The following is a 17,991-nucleotide window of genomic DNA, read 5'->3' on the forward strand; positions in this document are numbered from 1 at the left end:
CCTGCTCCAGCACCACTTTCTGCCTCTGGGAGCAAAATCTGTGGTTTTTGTGAGCCATCTGCTCTGTTCAGGCTCCTCTCCCAGCTAAAGGTTGACCAAATTCTTTGGTTTTGCACAAACCCTTTCCGCTCACATGCAACTTAGTTTCAGTGTGCTTTTTGCACAATAGACCAGTATTTCACAAGCTGTCCTTGCTCTTTCAGTGATCAAGAATATTTTTGCTGCGAGAAATGCCACAAAACTACCAAATACCTCTGCAGTTAACTGAACTGTACCTGAGTTTCAATCGTAAGTCAGATGTTTAAAACAGATTTTGAGCATTCATCTCTTTTTTTGTACAGTACACGCTTTATTGCAGAGAAGACTGGATGCATTTTTAAAACAAATTCAGGAGTTGCACAGTTTCCAGACATTTCTACGACATGTTGCCCACAGTAACTCGAGTACAATGGAGTCTGTCAGACAAACAGTAAGGGGGAACTCAATCTTGTCATCTGCAATCACTTGAGAGAGTCAGAAAATCTTGCAACCGACTATTTAAGAGCCATGTAAAACAGGTGGCTCTGCTCCTGTGAGCACCTCCACCAGCAGAACAGAGGTTAACCGTGTCACTCCTGATTTACACCAGTGTAACTGAGACCAGAAGTCAGGCTTGTATCATGAAAGCAGCCAGTGAAGATTTTATGTCAGAGTGATACGCACGTGGTGGCAGATTTGTGACGTTTGCTGAAGGGCTTTTATTCGGGGTCAGATTAGAGGCAGTGTCTCCCATTTCAGGTATTACTGTATCTTTGGATTGATGCACAACCGTGCTGCCCAGTCCCTCTCCACGTGGGAAAGAAATCTTGGCGTGAAAACACATCAAGTCATAACAGGCACTAACTACCACAATAAGCTGTAACACAGTCTTTGTCTACGCTGGATGCTGCTGTATCTGGAAGCATCCCAGCGGGTCACAGCCAGCCCCAGGTAGGCTGAGGGTTAGCCACAGCCCTGTAGTGGGATCACAAGCACATTAGAGTGTGGCTAGAAATGTTCTTTAGCATATCAGTTAACAAAGATAATGCATTTTCCTGGTGAGACCATCCATAATAATTGCTTTTGAGAGATACTGGCTGCATCAGCAATTTGAACATTATAATATTAGATAAAAATCCCCAACGTTTTTTTCTGTAAAACGTGTTTCCTTACCGTTTTCCTTACCTTTCCTTTCCTTACATACCCCAAAAGCGAAGCCTTCTCTCTGAGCCACCACAGTGTGATATTAAATACAGTTCAAACTGTTGATGCAAGTCCAGAGCTCGTCCGAGGACACTGAGACAGAATAGGCTGGCACAAGACATGTTAGCATAGAAAAGCCTTAAAACTACTAGACTCTGAGAACTGGTTTTCACCTCCTACACCTTTTCAAAGCGTCACTGACATAAACATTAATGGCAATTTTTACCAGTTGAAGGTCTGACACACAGGGCTCAAACTCTAATGACGCAAAACCACACGGGAGTCAGAAATTCCCCGTGATGGATGTACAGCAGAATGGTCCAGGATGTGTTCAAGGTATACGCTACAGAATAGCGGTTCATCTGGAGGTTGTTTAAATGCTGATGTGCAGTGTGCTGAAAGACAGCTTTCTTACTCCTTTAGCATTGTGCCAGCTGTATGAAAACTAAAAATCTACCGGGGTGAATGGGAACCTTGGGAAAAGTAGCTGATTGAAAAAAGCCTCAGAAACTGAAGGCTTCCGCGTAATATCAGAGCAGGGACAGCACGGATTGAGACAAGAAGAGTACACCCAACCCACCATGTGCCTCAAAGCTTAATTTGGAAAGGATGCTTGGGAAGAAGGGGTGATAAATCATTCATCTGTCGCTTCCTGACGGCTTCGCCAAGGCTGCCAGTGCTGGCGGTTACTAAGTGTGCGCATGTGACTTGCTAACTAAAAACCTATCCACAAGATGAGAGACCACAACTCACGGAGGCTTTGGAAGGTCACCCCAAAGTGATGTGCTTCTGACATAGGCTAAATTGTAATCCATGATGAGTGAACGGGCCTAACGCCCGTGAATGCTTGAAGCTCTCGTGTCTATTCCCTTTCAGAAGAAAACAAAATTATCGCATGAAGTGGTCGCTAGGCACAAATGATTCTTCTTCAGACAGATCCCCACAGGTTTCCCCCTTGTAATTACTAAAATATACTACCTGATGTGTCACGAGGATGACAAGTTATTGACATTTAAGGCAATCTAATTTCCATAGCCCTCCCATGACTTTCACCAAGCGGATCGCCTTTGTCTTCCTTCTCTAGGAACGATTTCTTGCACGTGAACATGACAAGCAGCAGCATTGGCAAATGCCACAGACTGCAGAAGAAGAGCTTCCTGGAGCTGCTGCGGTCTGCATCCCTGTAGAACCGAAAGCCGAGGTAGGAGATGTAGAGGTTGATAGGGAGCGAAATGATGGGGAAAGTCCACGTGGTGATGTCGAGAACAGGAGCCACCGTTGAGAGTCCAATTAAGGCCAAGCAGTGACGCAGAGCTACCCGCCTGCACAGCCCCGGGTGGGTGACGGACATCATACAGTATCCTCCTCGGGAGTAATCTTCCCGCAGACCCCAGCTCAGGGCGTTGAAGTGAGGGAACTGCCAGGAATAGAGGATTCCTCCTAAGAGTAACGCACCTGCAGTAGGAGAGAGAGAAGGAAACATGCATTAGAGGGCCACTGCAAGAAGTACTACACAAAGACCTCAGCAGATTCGGGCTGTATCTGCAAAAGAGCAGCGCTATGAACCTGTAACACCACTCTATGCAGAAGACAAGGCACGCTCTGTAAGACATAGGCATGCTCTGTTTTTAACGGCATTTACATAGGGTTGCGCACCGTCGTTCTTTGTTTTTGGAGCACTTAATTTGAAAAGCATTTCAACAAGTCACTTCTTCCTAATGAACCACTGCTAATTGGTTTCTGCACCAATTCAGTCTCTACCTGAGGGAGGATTGATGGAAATGAAGAAAAGCTGGGCAAGAGACTGTTTTCCTGGGAGCCTCTAACTTCCACTCCTGGGTTCCTAAGTTGGTGCATCCAGAGCAGAGTGTCACATTGACCAGAAACAGGGAGCTCGGCTCAATGACAGCAAAAAAGGAAGATAAGCTGCTTCTTCCTGAGAACTGGGAAAATACCAGCACTTTGGTAGCCTGAAGCATGGCTGAGCTTTCTGTTTGCCCATTGTGTGAAGGGAGGGAATTGCTCACGGTGGGGCAGCACCTCAATCACAGACCTCAGGCAGGCGGCAGAACCGGCAGAAGCTGCTAATGAGGTGACAGAAGATGGAGAACATTTTGCTTCTTCAAACCAATTGCAGGAATTTCTAAGTAGTTTGACCAAGTAACTCTATTCACACCAATTACCTACTTTTACATTTAAAAAGGAGCTATGGAGGCACCACAATTTTCCACAGCTATCCTTGGGACATGGTACAGGGCTTATCGAGGCAGAAGCAGCTTATATGCTGATTTTGGCGAGCTTCAAGGAGGCCCTAAGAGTAAACTCCCTTCACTAATTTTGTCTGAAGACACAAAAAATCCCCCAAGGCTGTTGCACATTATGAGCATTCCTGGATTTTCCTTTTGTTTCCCCAGCTCACAAACACTCTGCTCCAGCATTAACACTTTCTTTGCATCTCCCTGCCACCATGAGCTCATTCTCTATAGAAACTACTTCTCCATTGGAGCCACGTGTCTATCATTTTCTTAATGACTTGATAGAAACAGAAACAGCAACACTTATCTGCACACAGGTTAATGTATTTAAATTCTTCCCCAAACGTTCACTTCTCCCCCAGCAACTGCTCGGGCTCTAACAAAGACCAAGTCACTGTCTTCTTTGAACTGCTTCATGGTTCATGTCTTCTCTCCACCTGTTCTGGCTCTATGCTCCTTGGGGCTGTGCATGTCTAGTTCTTGTCTTAAACAACACACCATACACTGGTGTTATCATGCAAATAATAACAATCTAAGTTTGCAAAAGAGCCCTTCTTTTGCCCTACATTATCAACCAGTGAAGGAACAGCCGATTAGACTTAATGTGGGTTTCCAGTTGCTTGTAAGATCTAGTAGTGGTATAAAAGACCTGTCTCATTGCTTTTTAAAATGAGTAACAAATACTCCATCAGGTGAGTATATGCCTCTGAAAGTTGATTACATGAAGCATGGAGATAGATGCTCATATATTGGGCATGCAGATTTCAGAACAACATTGCCTGCTACAACTTACAGGTGATTTCCTGGACTACAGCCCCAAACGCTTGCAAATCCTGCCATTCGATCCTACTGAAGTCGACTTTCAGGGTGTGGATGCTTAGCACCTTCTCTAAATTGGAACCTTTTAAGACAGCTGAAAATGGTGCACCCCAAAATTACCATTAATTTCAGAAAATCGTGACAACAAAAGTAATTTTGGCCCTAACAAAATAGGATTTGATTCAGTTCTGAAACCTAAAGGAGTAGCTCTACTGAAATAAACTGAAATAAAACTTAATCAAAGAGTATTCCCTACACCAGAAGAAACAATGGGGAAAATGTTCTTGTAATATATCATTCTTTAGCTTTTTCCTATTCTTGTAAAAAGTATTACCGGAGGCAAGATCCTGAATGTGATAAACCTAAGACAGGAATATTTTTCAAGTTTCATATCTAAAGTGCTTTAGAGACATTAGTTTGTCATTTTTCATAACTTAGGGAAAGGTAAGCTACAATTATCCATCAGCTGAGGAAACCTAAGCAGATGGAACTGGGGCCAGGATCCAGAGGCAGAGGCTGTCCCTGCTTCCCACGGCTAGAGGCCAGCCGGCTTCTCATCTGGCATGTGCTGCGTCCCTGTGTTTCGGCTGTAACGCGGGCTTTGCTTATTCAATTGTTCAAACGTTGTGTGCAGCCAAGCTCAAAACACACCCTAAACCTCAAACACACAAAACCCTTTAACAGTTCTCTAACTATAACACCACTAAAAAAAAAAGTCATCTGGAGAAACTTTTAAACACAAACAGACCAACTAGACTACTTGAGGCTGGATTCCCATTTACAAAGCTCTGGTTTTTACATGCAAGCCTTTGGAATTTAATTACTTTGATTACATTACAACCATTGAGATAATTGATATTTTACAGAGAAGCTGAACAGTAAAACAATTTAATAGCCCATTATGAGGAATTTAACTGACCCGATCTTTTTGTTAGTTTCCCATGTGCCTTGGACATCCTGTAATTTCCTCTGCCCAGGCTGAGATTGTCAGGTTGTCAGAGATTTTTAAGTGTCACGTAAGACTGATGACTTGCAAAGCACAGCACATGGTACAGTACAATTCAGCATCAAATGAGCCCACAGTAGGAATCCTGTCAAGCCCAGAGCAGACACTGTAATACTCATTAATTACTAGATGAATGTTAACTATGTCATAATTAGGTCAGCAGTGTTTTTAAGCAATATTACAGCGAGACTAACTCTGGAGACTAACCTGCTTCAGAATAGTGCAGAGTCTACTCTGCTGCTTCTGTGCAGTTCCCAACAGTTTGGGAACTCAGTTTAATCAATGCAAATCTCCTTTTTCTCTATGGAGTTTATAATTAAGTGAAGACCAGACGAGGTCATTCACAACTGTAACACGTGGAGCTGGCACAGAGTTCACAAAATCAAAGCTGACCGTCGGAGCAGAGCCATCGCCCTTGCTTTGGCAGTGGGAGAGAGCCAGCATCCCGGGACAACGCAGCCCTTGGGCTCCTTGGCACATGGAAAACCTGAGCGCAGGCAGACTGATAGAAATTCACATTTGATCTCTCTGCTTTTCCGCAAGTGTTTATGAATTGCAAGACCACAAGTACCTGGCTCGTGGATATCCCAAATTCTTTGGCCTTTTGGCCAAATTTTTAATAGCTGCAAATTTAGCTTGTTCATGACCACTTCCAACCTCTTCACTTCTCCAAGTGTGAGAACCTGGGACAGCTGTGAGCAGACACTTATAAATCCTGATACCTCGTCAGGCAAGTCCTGGTTGATTTTGGAAAAAAAAAAAAAAAGAAGTCTTTTTAGGCAAACAGGACCCAGGTCTCCAGTATTCTTTCATTCTCGTGTGCAAAATAGGTATAAAATGTTTCCTGGTTGGGTTCCTATTGTTTAATCACTTTATACTAGATTAAATCATCTCAAAAGTTACAGGATTGCAGAGAACCAGGTAGGTCCTATAGCATCCACAGAGTTAAAGATAAATAACAGGTTTTATGGTTCATCATGAATTTTAAGGTTAAGCTATTATTTCTTTCCTTAAATTCTTTTAGAAGTATTTAAATAGTAATATATCTTCTTTTTAATAAACAAGAACAAGCTGAGATTTTTATTTTAATATCTAAGATAGAGCCAAAATGTCAACTGGCATTGAAGAAAGTAGAAAATGGTTCTTTCTTTCTGTAAATATATTTTTATCTAGTGAAATACTGAAGCTTTATAAATTGCATTTTTCCTAAAACAAACAAGACACTAAATTCCACAGTCATTGAGTAACTGCTTGGCAAGAAGTTTCAAGGTTCAATAAATTTGGGTAAGACTTGGAAATAATTGTGCGATGAGACTTCCAAAAGCAACTAGTGATTCTGGGCTTGCAAACCACAGTAGCTGACAGTCTAATTTTCAGAACTACAAGAGCAAGAAGCATCCCCCTCTGAAGTTATGCGCTTCACAGTGTCAAGAAGGCCATGTGGTACCTCTAAACTTTGATTAAAATCTCATGTTTTATTCCTTTTAAAGCAATTTATGATGACCTCGTTTGCTGGATGGTCCAAATCTCAGGTGAGGGAGCAATGCCAGCGCCTGAGCCTGTTGAGTCCTTGGTCTCTCTGCTAAAAAGAGCACCTAAGAGCAGGAAACTGGAAGATGGTTTTGAGGGTGTTAAGTCCTTGCAGGGTGTGAACTCTGACCACTGGTTAACACATGGAGAGAAGAGCAGAGCAATCAGGTAGCAACAGCTTCTTGTCCTGTCCATCCTGGGCTCGTGCCAGCATCAGTGACCCAGGGACGAAAAGCTCCAGACCCTAGTGCGAGTCCCCCAAACTTCGCATGTCCTGTAAAGGATACAGAACCTGTTCAAGTCTGTACATCACCTGCTCAAGAAAGAGTGGGCACATTCAGCTGCTGAGCTATCAGTGCCAACAGAAATCATGCCGGTAACATCCTTCTGAGCAAACCAATTCATTCACGTAAAGCAACCTGAGGACTGCAAAGCTATTTTCTCATCCACTAAAGGGCAGAAGTAATGTTTGGATCCTGCTTGACTGTCCCATGCTGTGGATGCCACTCTCTTAAGCAGCGATTTGAAATATGCCTCTTTCATGCTGGCAATACCTTTCATCATCAAAGAACTTTATACATTGTACAGTTGGCACATGGAGCAGTAGCGATGATTTCACCCGCAGCTGAATTATTTCAGCTGTCTGCCTTAAACAAGACACAATAGTTTGGGATGATCCAATTAAAAACCTCTGAAAAATTTCTGAAGGCAAGTTCTTCCAGGGCAGAAAAGGACTTAAGCTACAAGAAGGCACAGGCTGGAGCACAGCGTGTGGGTGGGAGCACCAGCCCCTGGAGCAGAGCCAGCTGAAGTCCAACCAGCCCAGGCAGGCAGATGAACACAGGCTTGTCTGCACAAGTCGAGGCAAACATCTCCAAGGTTATCTACAGAGACTGCTGCATTGACATGGTGTTCCTGAAAACACACCGGAGATGAACAACTTATTATTTCTCCTTATCGTTCTCATTGTTCTTTAGACAACACGCAGTGCCTTCCCTCTACACAGTGTTCTGCAAACCTCTGGTATCACTTTCAAGCTCTAGACAGGACAAACACCTATTTACTTAATCAATAAAACAAAGAAAATAAGGAAGGGGGAGCTGATCTGTATCATCAATTCAAGAACGGACTCGCTCCTTCTGTCTTTGCTTTGGTGCTGCATATGTATGACTGGGAGGTGGCCAACCAGGCATTAAAATAAACATGGAATGGTTAAAATATCAGCTCCAAAACAGATGTTGAAATCTTACTGCATTTCCCAAACCTGGTGTTTACTGCCTTGGCAACCTAAGAATGCTGTTTTGCTTAAAGCACAATTTTAGTAATTCTTCTGCCTTGAATAATGTGAAGGAATTTTAAAATTATTTCCAGACCTTGGTAGCTCCCTGACTTATTAGAGGAAAGCACCGGCCTTTTGCCTCTAGGAAACTGGTATGAGTTTGGCTGCTGTCAGGAGGGGAAGGCTTTGGTAGTCTAAGCTCAGCCTTTTAATGGATTGTAGTCAGGAAACAACCACACACCGTTTTACTTGATAGCACACAACTGGCTCTCCTACCTTGAAAGATGTTGAACAAATTACTCCTCTTTAATCCAGACAAGGTAGATTAGAGCTCAGAGACTTGACTTGGTCCAGCTGTAGCCACCTGCTTGTGAGCAACCGTGCTGCCTCAGATTGTGTTTTTTACTTTTTCTACAGGAAATTTAACATAACCAGTCCAAAACTCTTCACTGTGGCCCTGCAGGATTTTTACAGGATGTTACACTCGCAGGAAACGTACTGGATAAATCGCCAAACCTTTTATTTTCTTTCTTTTCTTTTCTGCTCATGCCCAACAAGCTTAACACGGTAGTCTTCCTTAGAGATTTCTAACTATGCAGCAGTTATGGGGGTAAAGAAAGATTTTGAAGTCTTGTCAAAGCCTTGTTGCTCATTGCAGATTCAGTGTAATATTAAACACCCAAAGGATTATTTGGGGGAGTTGGTACAAATATTCAGAGCGGTTTGGAGAATCATGTCCATAACACAGCTGTAGTATCCTGCTACGTAAGGATTGGTTTATTAAGCTGGCAGTGGCATTTTCTGTTTGTGAAGGAGAGTTGGAAGATGCAGTAATTACTGCCTTTCCTTCAGCTTATTTCGATGATGGAAAATGACTGTTAGGGTAAATCAATTGGCCTCCGATTATAAGCGGTCAAGATACTGCCCTGATACAATCACTCCTGAGGAAATGTTACCTACTATTTAATTTTTATTGTTGTCTTTGGGAGTAGAAAAGGGATTAGCTCTACAAAACTTACATCTTAATTTGTGATTATGAAGCCTTCTCAAATGCAAAGACATTTGGGAACTATCTAGTCACAAACCTTAACCAAACTGATGCAATTCCCCCCTATTTTACCACTGTGGCATTTCCTATACTAGCACCACAGCAAGACAACAACCGGCACTTCTGCTTCCACTGGAAAACAAAAGCAGATGCTAGTGCTTGTGTCAGATGCTGCGTGAGCGGCTAAGCAGCCTTGAGAAGGAAAAAAGGAAAAGTATCGCTTCTAAAGCTTTGCACAAGGTCTCTGGGCTGCAAACAATGGTCCCGGCTGTCAGTGCGGCCACGCACAGCCCCGCGCGCAGCCCTAATTGTGCACCCTCAAGGTTACACGGTCATGTAAACGAAGGCTGAGGAGGAAAACACTGGAAAACTCAAAAGCTTCATGGTCATGGGTTTCAATAGCTGTTTCTTTTGAAGGACGGCACAAAAGGCTTGTGGAACAGGAGCGTCTCGGGGCTGCGATAGACTTCTCTGCTGCAGCACATAAAGGGAAGGGGATGTTGGCCGTGTCTACAGCTTGTCTGCAAAACAAAAGGATGATCCTCGGTGTCCACCACGAATGGGAAATGAAGTTGGCAGTAGGGTTCTTCACCTCGAGGGAGTGTCCCTGGCCACTGCCCTTAACAGGAAGAAACCAGATGTCCTCAGGTACGCTCGCCATGTGGAGAAAAGCTGTGTGCATATGGATACAGACAGGCGTGCACACTTTTTGTGTGACACACAACAGGTTACTACAGCTGAAAGCCTCACAGGGAAACACTTTTCATTATACAGGCCAGGTTGAGAAAAACAACAGGGTCATACATAATTCGTCTTCGCTAACCCCAGCAACAGATGCCATAAAAAAAGTGAGCCTGTTGGGTAAGATGAAAATACGGTCTTTGCACAGACCATTTGTTATGTGCAAATATGTTTAGGAAGTATTTGCCAAAGGACCAGACTCAGCAGAGGATTGCAAACCTGCACAGCCACGCCGGGCTCCTCATCAACCGCCTCTTCCAGGCTCCCTCTGGGGCTCCCATGTAACCTGAGGGTGGGAGTCCCTCCTGCAGACCCCCCTGCCGTGCTTCTCCCGCGAGTGTTCTGTCACACACCCGAGGCATCAGGGCTTCTCCCCCGGGTGTTGTGTCACACACCCGGGGTACGAGGGCTGCTGCGCAGCCCCATCTCCTCCCCGTGCCCCAACAGCCATGCGTGGGGCAGAGAACCGGGTAAGGGCATGTCACCTGTGAATTCGTGGGGTCGGTCCCCCAGACGCCCCAACGGTGGAACTGCCATTTCTTTTGTCTCTTGTGAAGATGGAAAGGGGGGGAAAATAGCCCACTGGCTTTTGTCCTAAATTCAGACCAGCTGCTTACTAGTACTGTCCCTCTGCCTTGGTTTTTACCCCACAAAGCACACTCCTGGGCCCCCAGCTTCCAATTCTCAGATGTCAGTGACATGAATATCTCTGCTTCCTCTGGAACAGACCACAAATTCTGTCATCTTTCATCTAAGAAGTGAAACCCCAAAAACCTGAGTTTACTAGAGGTAGTTTACGGCTGGAGCCTCCTCTGGTCCTGCGGCAGGACGGCGGAGCTGCCGTGCTCCGGTGGGGAGGGTTGGCTGGCTCCCAGACCTCCTCGCACATCAAGGGGCTTTGAAAGCTCAAAGTGCTTAACTGGAAGGGACACAAAGATCTCCAAGCTTATTCTGCATGCAATTAAGCTGTTGCTTTGCTCTCCCTCCTCCTGGCAGACAAGTGCTACACCGGGGAAGGTATGAGAGACTCCAGCCATTGACAGGTTGGGCACAGCCCCCCCTTCTCCCCTATTCTCTTTTTTTGTTACTGAAACCATCCATCTGCCAAATGTCACTAGCTGATAAGAACTGCCCGTTTTTAAATCCCCATTTGTAAATAGATGTTGGCTGACATAATTAATGTCTACCATACAACACAATTTGAATTACAAAGTAAAGGCAATTTAAAAATCAGCCTCCACATGATTACAATTGATACTCAGTCTATAAATTCCACAGCCCCAGGAATTATTTAAATTTCTGAAAATGAATGAAAATCAGTACAAGATGTCTTTCAGGAAAGCGAGACCAGAAGTGGAGCATCTGAGATAAACTAAATAGTCTCTTGAGATAAACATTCTTTGGTGCAGTAATACCTATGGCTCCAGGCCACCACGGGTCTGTGATGTCTGCTATGCTGTCAGGGCTGTTATCTGCTATGCCACTGCCACCTACTCAGAATAAATCCCCTTAACTGATAAGCACATTATGTTGAGGACCCCTGCTTGTCACTTCCATCTAACTGGGTGGTTTGTATGAACACCGTGGCACTGAATTGCTCTGCTCTAAGACACCGATACAGCTCGCCGGCTGCGATGGAGCCTTCAGTGCATTAGCACAGAAAGGTTGGCGGAAGAAGTGCAAAATGTGTAAGGCAAAACATGGGCTATGGCACTTGGAAATGTTTACTCCAGATTCAGTTTTTCTGCTAACTAGAAATAACAAGTTTAAATAGACAACAAACATTTCTAACAAGCAAGCTGCAGCATTAGTCTGAGGAGAAAGACCAGCAAAACAAGAGTAATTTAAAGCATGGATACGTCGTGCCTCTCACATGCCAAAATAAATAGCTCTGTTACTTCCTAAAGATGTCTGTACGCAGGCTCAACAGCAGCGTGGCACAGCCAGGAGCTCTCCTGCATGTGGATCCCACGCAGGAGGAGGATCCAGCACAGAACAGGACATGCTGCCAAGCTTTGCTTCTTCTTCCTTTCTTTATGCTATCACTTAAGGCTTTAAGTGAATTTCATTATTTTCCCGCTAGTCCTTCCTTTGCAAAATCGGGAGAAATAATTTGAGGGTGTCTAGATTTACTAGAAAAACAAATCTCTTTAGAAATGAATAATACCACAAAGGAGCAATGAAATCTGCTTTCAAGGAAGCAAATGTGTTACTGCAAATCACCGGCTGGCAGTTAAGTTGTGCATAAATACACCAGATACGTGGTAGCGATATCCACGTGATAAATTACATTTATCACGCACCTTTGACCATCTCACCTGCGCTCGGCTCCCCCAATGAGGAAATGTTAACATTCCCCATCTTTCATCAATTTCAAACAGCTGCCATTAAAAAAAAACACAAAACCCCCCAAACCCACAACAAAGAATTCCACATCTTCCCAGAGATAACCTTATCTTTCACTTTTGAAATGTAAGGTTTTCCCTAAATTATGTTGGCACAAAATCCAGGGTTGGGGGCAGGATTTTCAATCAGGCTTAAGAGCATACCATTAAAGTTACCTATCAGGGGCAGAAATGGAAGCAAGCATCACTGGGAATCACCGTAAGATCTGCAAAAGATGTGTCCTGTAAGAAATAGCAGCAAGTGTTGGCATCACTGGAAATATAAAGGTCCCAGATTTTTATCTGGAAATATGTGATATTTGTTTCTTGTGCAAGAATCTGTCAAGGTATTAATCTTTGAAATAAGAAAGTTATAAACAAAATGAGGACAAATTATAACAAGGCTGCTCCAACCTAAGACTCTTTGTTATTATCTCTGGAAACTAGGAATCATCTCCAACTCTCTCGAACGACCAAGAGCATCTTGCAGCAATATCTATGAACCACGCCAGTGATGTTATTGAACTCCTGACGTTTCAGAAGAGTGCAGACATGGCTGTCCTCGGGTACCATACAGTATGGTGTAACGTTTTGTTGCCCCCCCTCAAATGGTAATGAAAGGTCTACACTTAAATACTGTTTTCCCTACAACCAGCAACATGTACAACAATGTGCTGCTGTGAGAAGGTTACAAGGAGAGAAAAAATCCACAGGAAAATGTAAACTCAAAAAACCACCAGTTAAGTGGTGAGAACCTTCCTTCTCATTAGTTTTCTAACTCCCTTCCTTCACATTCCTCTTTGTTATTGAGTGGAATGATCTTTTTTTTAAACGAGGTGCAAATGCATTTTCACACCTCTACCTAAAACTAGGTTAAGTCTCCAAGCTAATTACACATTATTAATGAGTTCAACAACTGTGGGTAGGCTGGTTAGAGAAGGGATGCAGGTCTGCACGTCGTGTATGTATGCACGTGGATGCACCCTTGTCCTCCACATGGGTCTGATGCTGCTAGGTGCTGAACTCTCTTCTTGTTCGCAATGGTAGAATGTGTAACACTGGAAATGATAGTCTACAATGCAATCCTTTTCTTCTATTTCTCTCTTTTCTTTTTAAAGGTGTTTGTGGGTTTGGTTTTTTTTTTTTAATACTGAAATGCACTAAAATATTACATTCAGGTCACCATTTTCAGGACTCCCCAGGTGCACTTCATTACAAAGACCAATATCGGCTCAGTAACATCTCTTCCACTGCTAAACCAGCTGCCTGGCCTCGCTGACACAGCCTGGGAGGTGACCGCAGAAGGTTTTAGCTACCCAGAACAAACAATACATCGGGTTACACACCAGCGCAGATCATAATGTTCTGGCAAAGTCTGCTCGGGTGGTTTAAAGTTATCAGCTTCCACTGATGGCATCATTGCCAGAGATTATCCCCTCCACAGCAGAGCTGGCAGAGGGACACTTAACCACATCTCAGCTGCAAATTAGAGAGGAAGAGCTTGCTTGGGACGAAGACAGTGGTCTCTGCTGCCTGCCCTGCCTGCCGCACAGGGACAGCTTCGCTCTTTGCGAAATAGGTCTTGAAGAGCAAGTTGTAATTTGACGAATTAAAGATAATGATAATCAGTGCCAGTTTACTTCAATGTGCTGGGCTTTAGCTGCAGCAGTTTAGCTGGCATTTTAAAACCAGAGGTGAAAATTGGAACTGTGACAGCCTCTACAGCAAGGGCTTTTGGTGAGATGGAGCTCTTCGTGCCAGCTCTTCCAGGCTGGACTTCGCAGGTGAAGCATGGGCACATGAGAATCATCTTTTAGCATCAACTCTGCAAAGAGATGCCAAAACCAACGCAGAAATCCCTAAACAACGTAAGATCCAAGATCTAGGCGACTGCAGCCAGAATGATACAGTCCTTAAAAATATCTATTTTGTGTTTTTATTTCATTCTCTTCTCTTTAGAAATACAGAGCTTCTAATGATGTCTGTTATGCACTCCTTAATATGAGACACTATACATATACATACATACCATTTATAGGTCTAAATATAAAAATGACTTTCAGAGAAGTAAATGTTTGTATAGAAGTAGTACACACGTTTAAAAAAAACACCCACAAAACCTTTCATCCTAGCTCTGGATTAGATCTGTATCACAACATGTGTACACAAAGCCAATTCAGACTGACTTTTATAGGAAGTGCATAGCATAAATGAAGAACGGCGTGCACACAGAAATGAAGGAGTGTGTAGCATAAGTGAAGACTGGATTTTGCACAGATTCTGATAATTTCTGGTTAAAAGCCTTGTTGTTGAAAGTATTATTCAAGCCTTAAATATGGCACACTGTGGGACAAGTGTGCGCTAAAACAATTCTTAACAGACCTGTTAATTGAACTTCATTAGTTTCTTCAGAATATAAGTATGTGGAGCTACTTTGATTCTTAAGTTTCTAGCTGGCAGGAAAAACAAGCCCTAATTGTGTCAGAGTTTAGCTGCTGAAGAGATCAGTGTTTTATGAGGGGTGTAAAAATGGTTCACAGTTACTAAAATAGAAATCTTCGTTTGCTTTTCAAGGAGGGGGGGAAGGAATATTTAAAACTTAGAGTTTAGAAATGGGCAATTAAGAAATACACCAATAAATTAGTCTTCCTAGGATATTTTCTGGCTTGTGGAAAGACAGTAATAAACACATCTGGGAGTTTTCCAGCTGAAAGCTCCTGACTTGTAAGTTGGATCTTACTGGGTATGGTTTTAATCCTGAAATTATGTAATATTTTCTTCCATGTGAACCCCAAAGACACTATTTTCCTTCCAGACTATTTTTTTAAGATGGCCTAAACACATATTCAATAGGACACGGTCTTTAATCAGCTCATGTTTGTCCCTGAAATGCCCCCGTAAGGAGATGATACCATCATGTCTACTCATTCAGTCCTTATGGTACCACACTGTAACAGACTTTGGCATTGCAAACAGCAGAATATATCTGCTTTTGAAGCAGTACCGGGTCAACAAGCATAAAGAAGGAGGCTTACTGCCTTTTGAGTAGGTCTTTTTAGTTATCCCAAAGGCAATGCTGACAACCGCTCGCCCAGATGCAAGTGTTTTATACTCACCAGCATCGAGACTACCAGTAGCTGCAGTCCAGCCCATGACGGGGGGAATGGCACCAACGACAGCTCCCACCCACGTGTTGGCAATGCTCATTCTCTTCATGGGCGTGTAACAACACGTGTACAAGAAAATGTTGAAGGCTCCCAGGGCCCCGGTGAGAGGGTTTACTCCCAGCGTCAGCAGTGTGATTCCTGGGACTCCGCAGGAAGCAGCAAAACAGACGGCGAGCAGGGGGCTGTGGGGAGAGAGCAGGAGGTGCACACTGAGCAAGGGTCTGTCTTAAAGAATGACTACTGCCCTGCTCCTTTTGCCTACTCCCAAAAGCTAATATTGGATTTTTGTTATTTTTTTACTGGCCCAGCCCAAATTTTCCCGTTGGAACCCCCATCCTAAGAAAAGCCTTTCTGAAAAGTTAAGACAATCTTGCTACAGATTGGCCACCATAGGTGATTCTTCTTCTTGTGATCATTGTGTTCACCAAATAAATTCAACCTCTGCAGGTAAACAGCCTTTATGGAGAACTGGTGCTTCCAGCAGATCTTTCTCTTTCATTTTAATCTTAGTAAATTTTGACCTCTGGAAAAAGCACTCGGGCTTTAGAGTAAATGAGAATGGTTGTAGCTTATCAGATTTTTAACCGGTTGCAATTATCCAAGAGATCCTTTGACTGAAATGCAACAGGGTTAGACACAGAATTAGGAAGCATTTACGAGGAAAAGAGTACATTCAATAATTCTGAAATTATGTTAACAGGTATAAAGTATTTTTTGGCTTTACTGAAACACCAAAGCAATTCTGGCAACAGAATCAAAATTAATAATTATTATATTCTATGTATGACTGAAATGAACTGAAAATATTTTAGGTTTGGCCAAAAGCAGCAAACAACAAAGATGCAAATTATTTCTGTTGATTTCTACTGCACATCAGCGAAGAGCTCAGGGAAGGTTGGAAATTCCTGTTAAAATCTTTAAGAAAGTGGCTGAAGCTATGTAAACTGCTAATAAGTTCCACAATAAACATCCAAATATGATGAACAAGGATTTTTTGTTTGGCTTCCAAAATCACACTTCACAGGCAGCACTGTGATGCAACCCTGAGGAAGCTTTATTTGTGATGCCTTGCACCAGATCACCATGTTTGCTGCTGGTGGAGATCCCTTCACACGTGCTTGTTTGAGGGGGTTTGGTATAATGGGAAGGAGAGAACTAAATGCCACTAAGAAGTAATGTGGTGTGGGAAACCTCTGGAAGGGAGGAAAATGCCATTAACTGTGTTGCATTTAATAACCCATGTGGCTAAATACACACTTCTAGTCATCCATATAAGAGCAGAAAGTATGTGTGCTTGCAACAAATGTCTCTGCATGAAGTTTAGCTTTACACGTTTTGTCTAATTGAAAACTATGCAGCCTTTGTATTCTATGATCATTCTGCCCTCTAGCCAAATCCTTAACCTAAAATACGTGTTGCAAGCACTACTCCAACCCTCGTAAGAAAAATTTGCTGGTGGGGATGAATTTTATGGGAGTTTTATCAGCAAAAAATCCTACCATTCAAATTTTGATTTTTAAGAACTTTGTTGGACCAATATGATATGGAGATCCTAAATAACTGGAAGAACTAAAATGAGCAAATCTCACACTAAAGAACTGCCTTCAATTTAAATTAAATTGACTAAGTCATTTTATCCACCTTTTCAAAACCATCAACAGATTTTAGGTTACGGAGCATGCACAGAGCACATTGATGCTCCAGCATTACCAGTCTTGATGTTACTAATATATCAGGGATAGAGGCAGGGTACATCATTGCCATCCTTTGACAATAAGACGTATAAAATTTGAGACTGTTTTCAGGAGCTGTTCTGTGAAAGGAGCCATACGGTGCTGTGCCCTCTGGTTTTGCAGCTAGCAGTGCTCTTTTGCAGAAAGGCAGCAAAAACACAATCTGTACCGTAAACTGTCTCAACACCAACTACAAATGCCGCACTCTGTAGACGTTGCCCCTCTATAGTGAAAGCCTGACTGGGTTAAGTTAAACAAATCTATCTTGACTGATTCCTGAATAAAATACAGTCAGACGGTAAACACCAGATTTACACAATACACACTCTCGAGGCGACAAAAGACCAGTGTGACCCTACGAGGCCGGGCTACCCACGTTTGCTCCCGCAGGGCTCACAGACATAAATGAGGACACAGTTTGACCTAATGCAACGAGCACTTTTCTCACTAATCAAGAGTGAAGACTTATCTACACGTCTCCAATTCAAATGAACACTACACACCATGAGCTGGTCACGGAGCGGCAGACGCCAGCCAGCCCTTCATGCCTCTTATGGGAGGCTGGGAGTGCAAAGCCCTCCTCCGTGGTTGAACCCAGCATCACGTCTCTCTCACATCGCTTCCCCGCAGCAGCGATAGCCCTGCAGCGCCAGCCCTGACACCAGCTGTGTGCCGCCTTCACGTCCAACTGATGGATCGGAAAAGCACCTTTAAAAAATGAGGCTTTATCAAAAGGGAAGGGTGAAGTTACGCAGCTGAGACCTTCAAAAAAGTTGTTCTGTTCCTGCTGGATGAAAACACGTTTTTG

General features: G+C 43.3%; 1 protein-coding gene across 1 annotated transcript in view; it reads right to left on the reverse strand.

Moving 5' to 3' along the window:
- Positions 1-328: 328 nt before the first annotated feature.
- The window catches only part of COX10 (cytochrome c oxidase assembly factor heme A:farnesyltransferase COX10), a 108,246-nt gene continuing 90,583 nt past the window's right edge, over positions 329-17,991 (reverse strand). Inside the window, exons 6-7 of the mRNA XM_069798906.1 lie at positions 15,400-15,632; positions 329-2,676 (exon numbers count right to left, since the gene is read on the reverse strand). Coding sequence (XP_069655007.1) covers positions 2,234-2,676; positions 15,400-15,632 — 676 coding nt within the window. The 3' untranslated portion in view covers positions 329-2,233. The remainder of the gene's footprint in view (positions 2,677-15,399; positions 15,633-17,991) is intronic.

Source organism: Haliaeetus albicilla, chromosome 12 (assembly GCF_947461875.1).
Source record: "Haliaeetus albicilla chromosome 12, bHalAlb1.1, whole genome shotgun sequence".
Classification (NCBI taxonomy): domain Eukaryota; kingdom Metazoa; phylum Chordata; class Aves; order Accipitriformes; family Accipitridae; genus Haliaeetus; species Haliaeetus albicilla.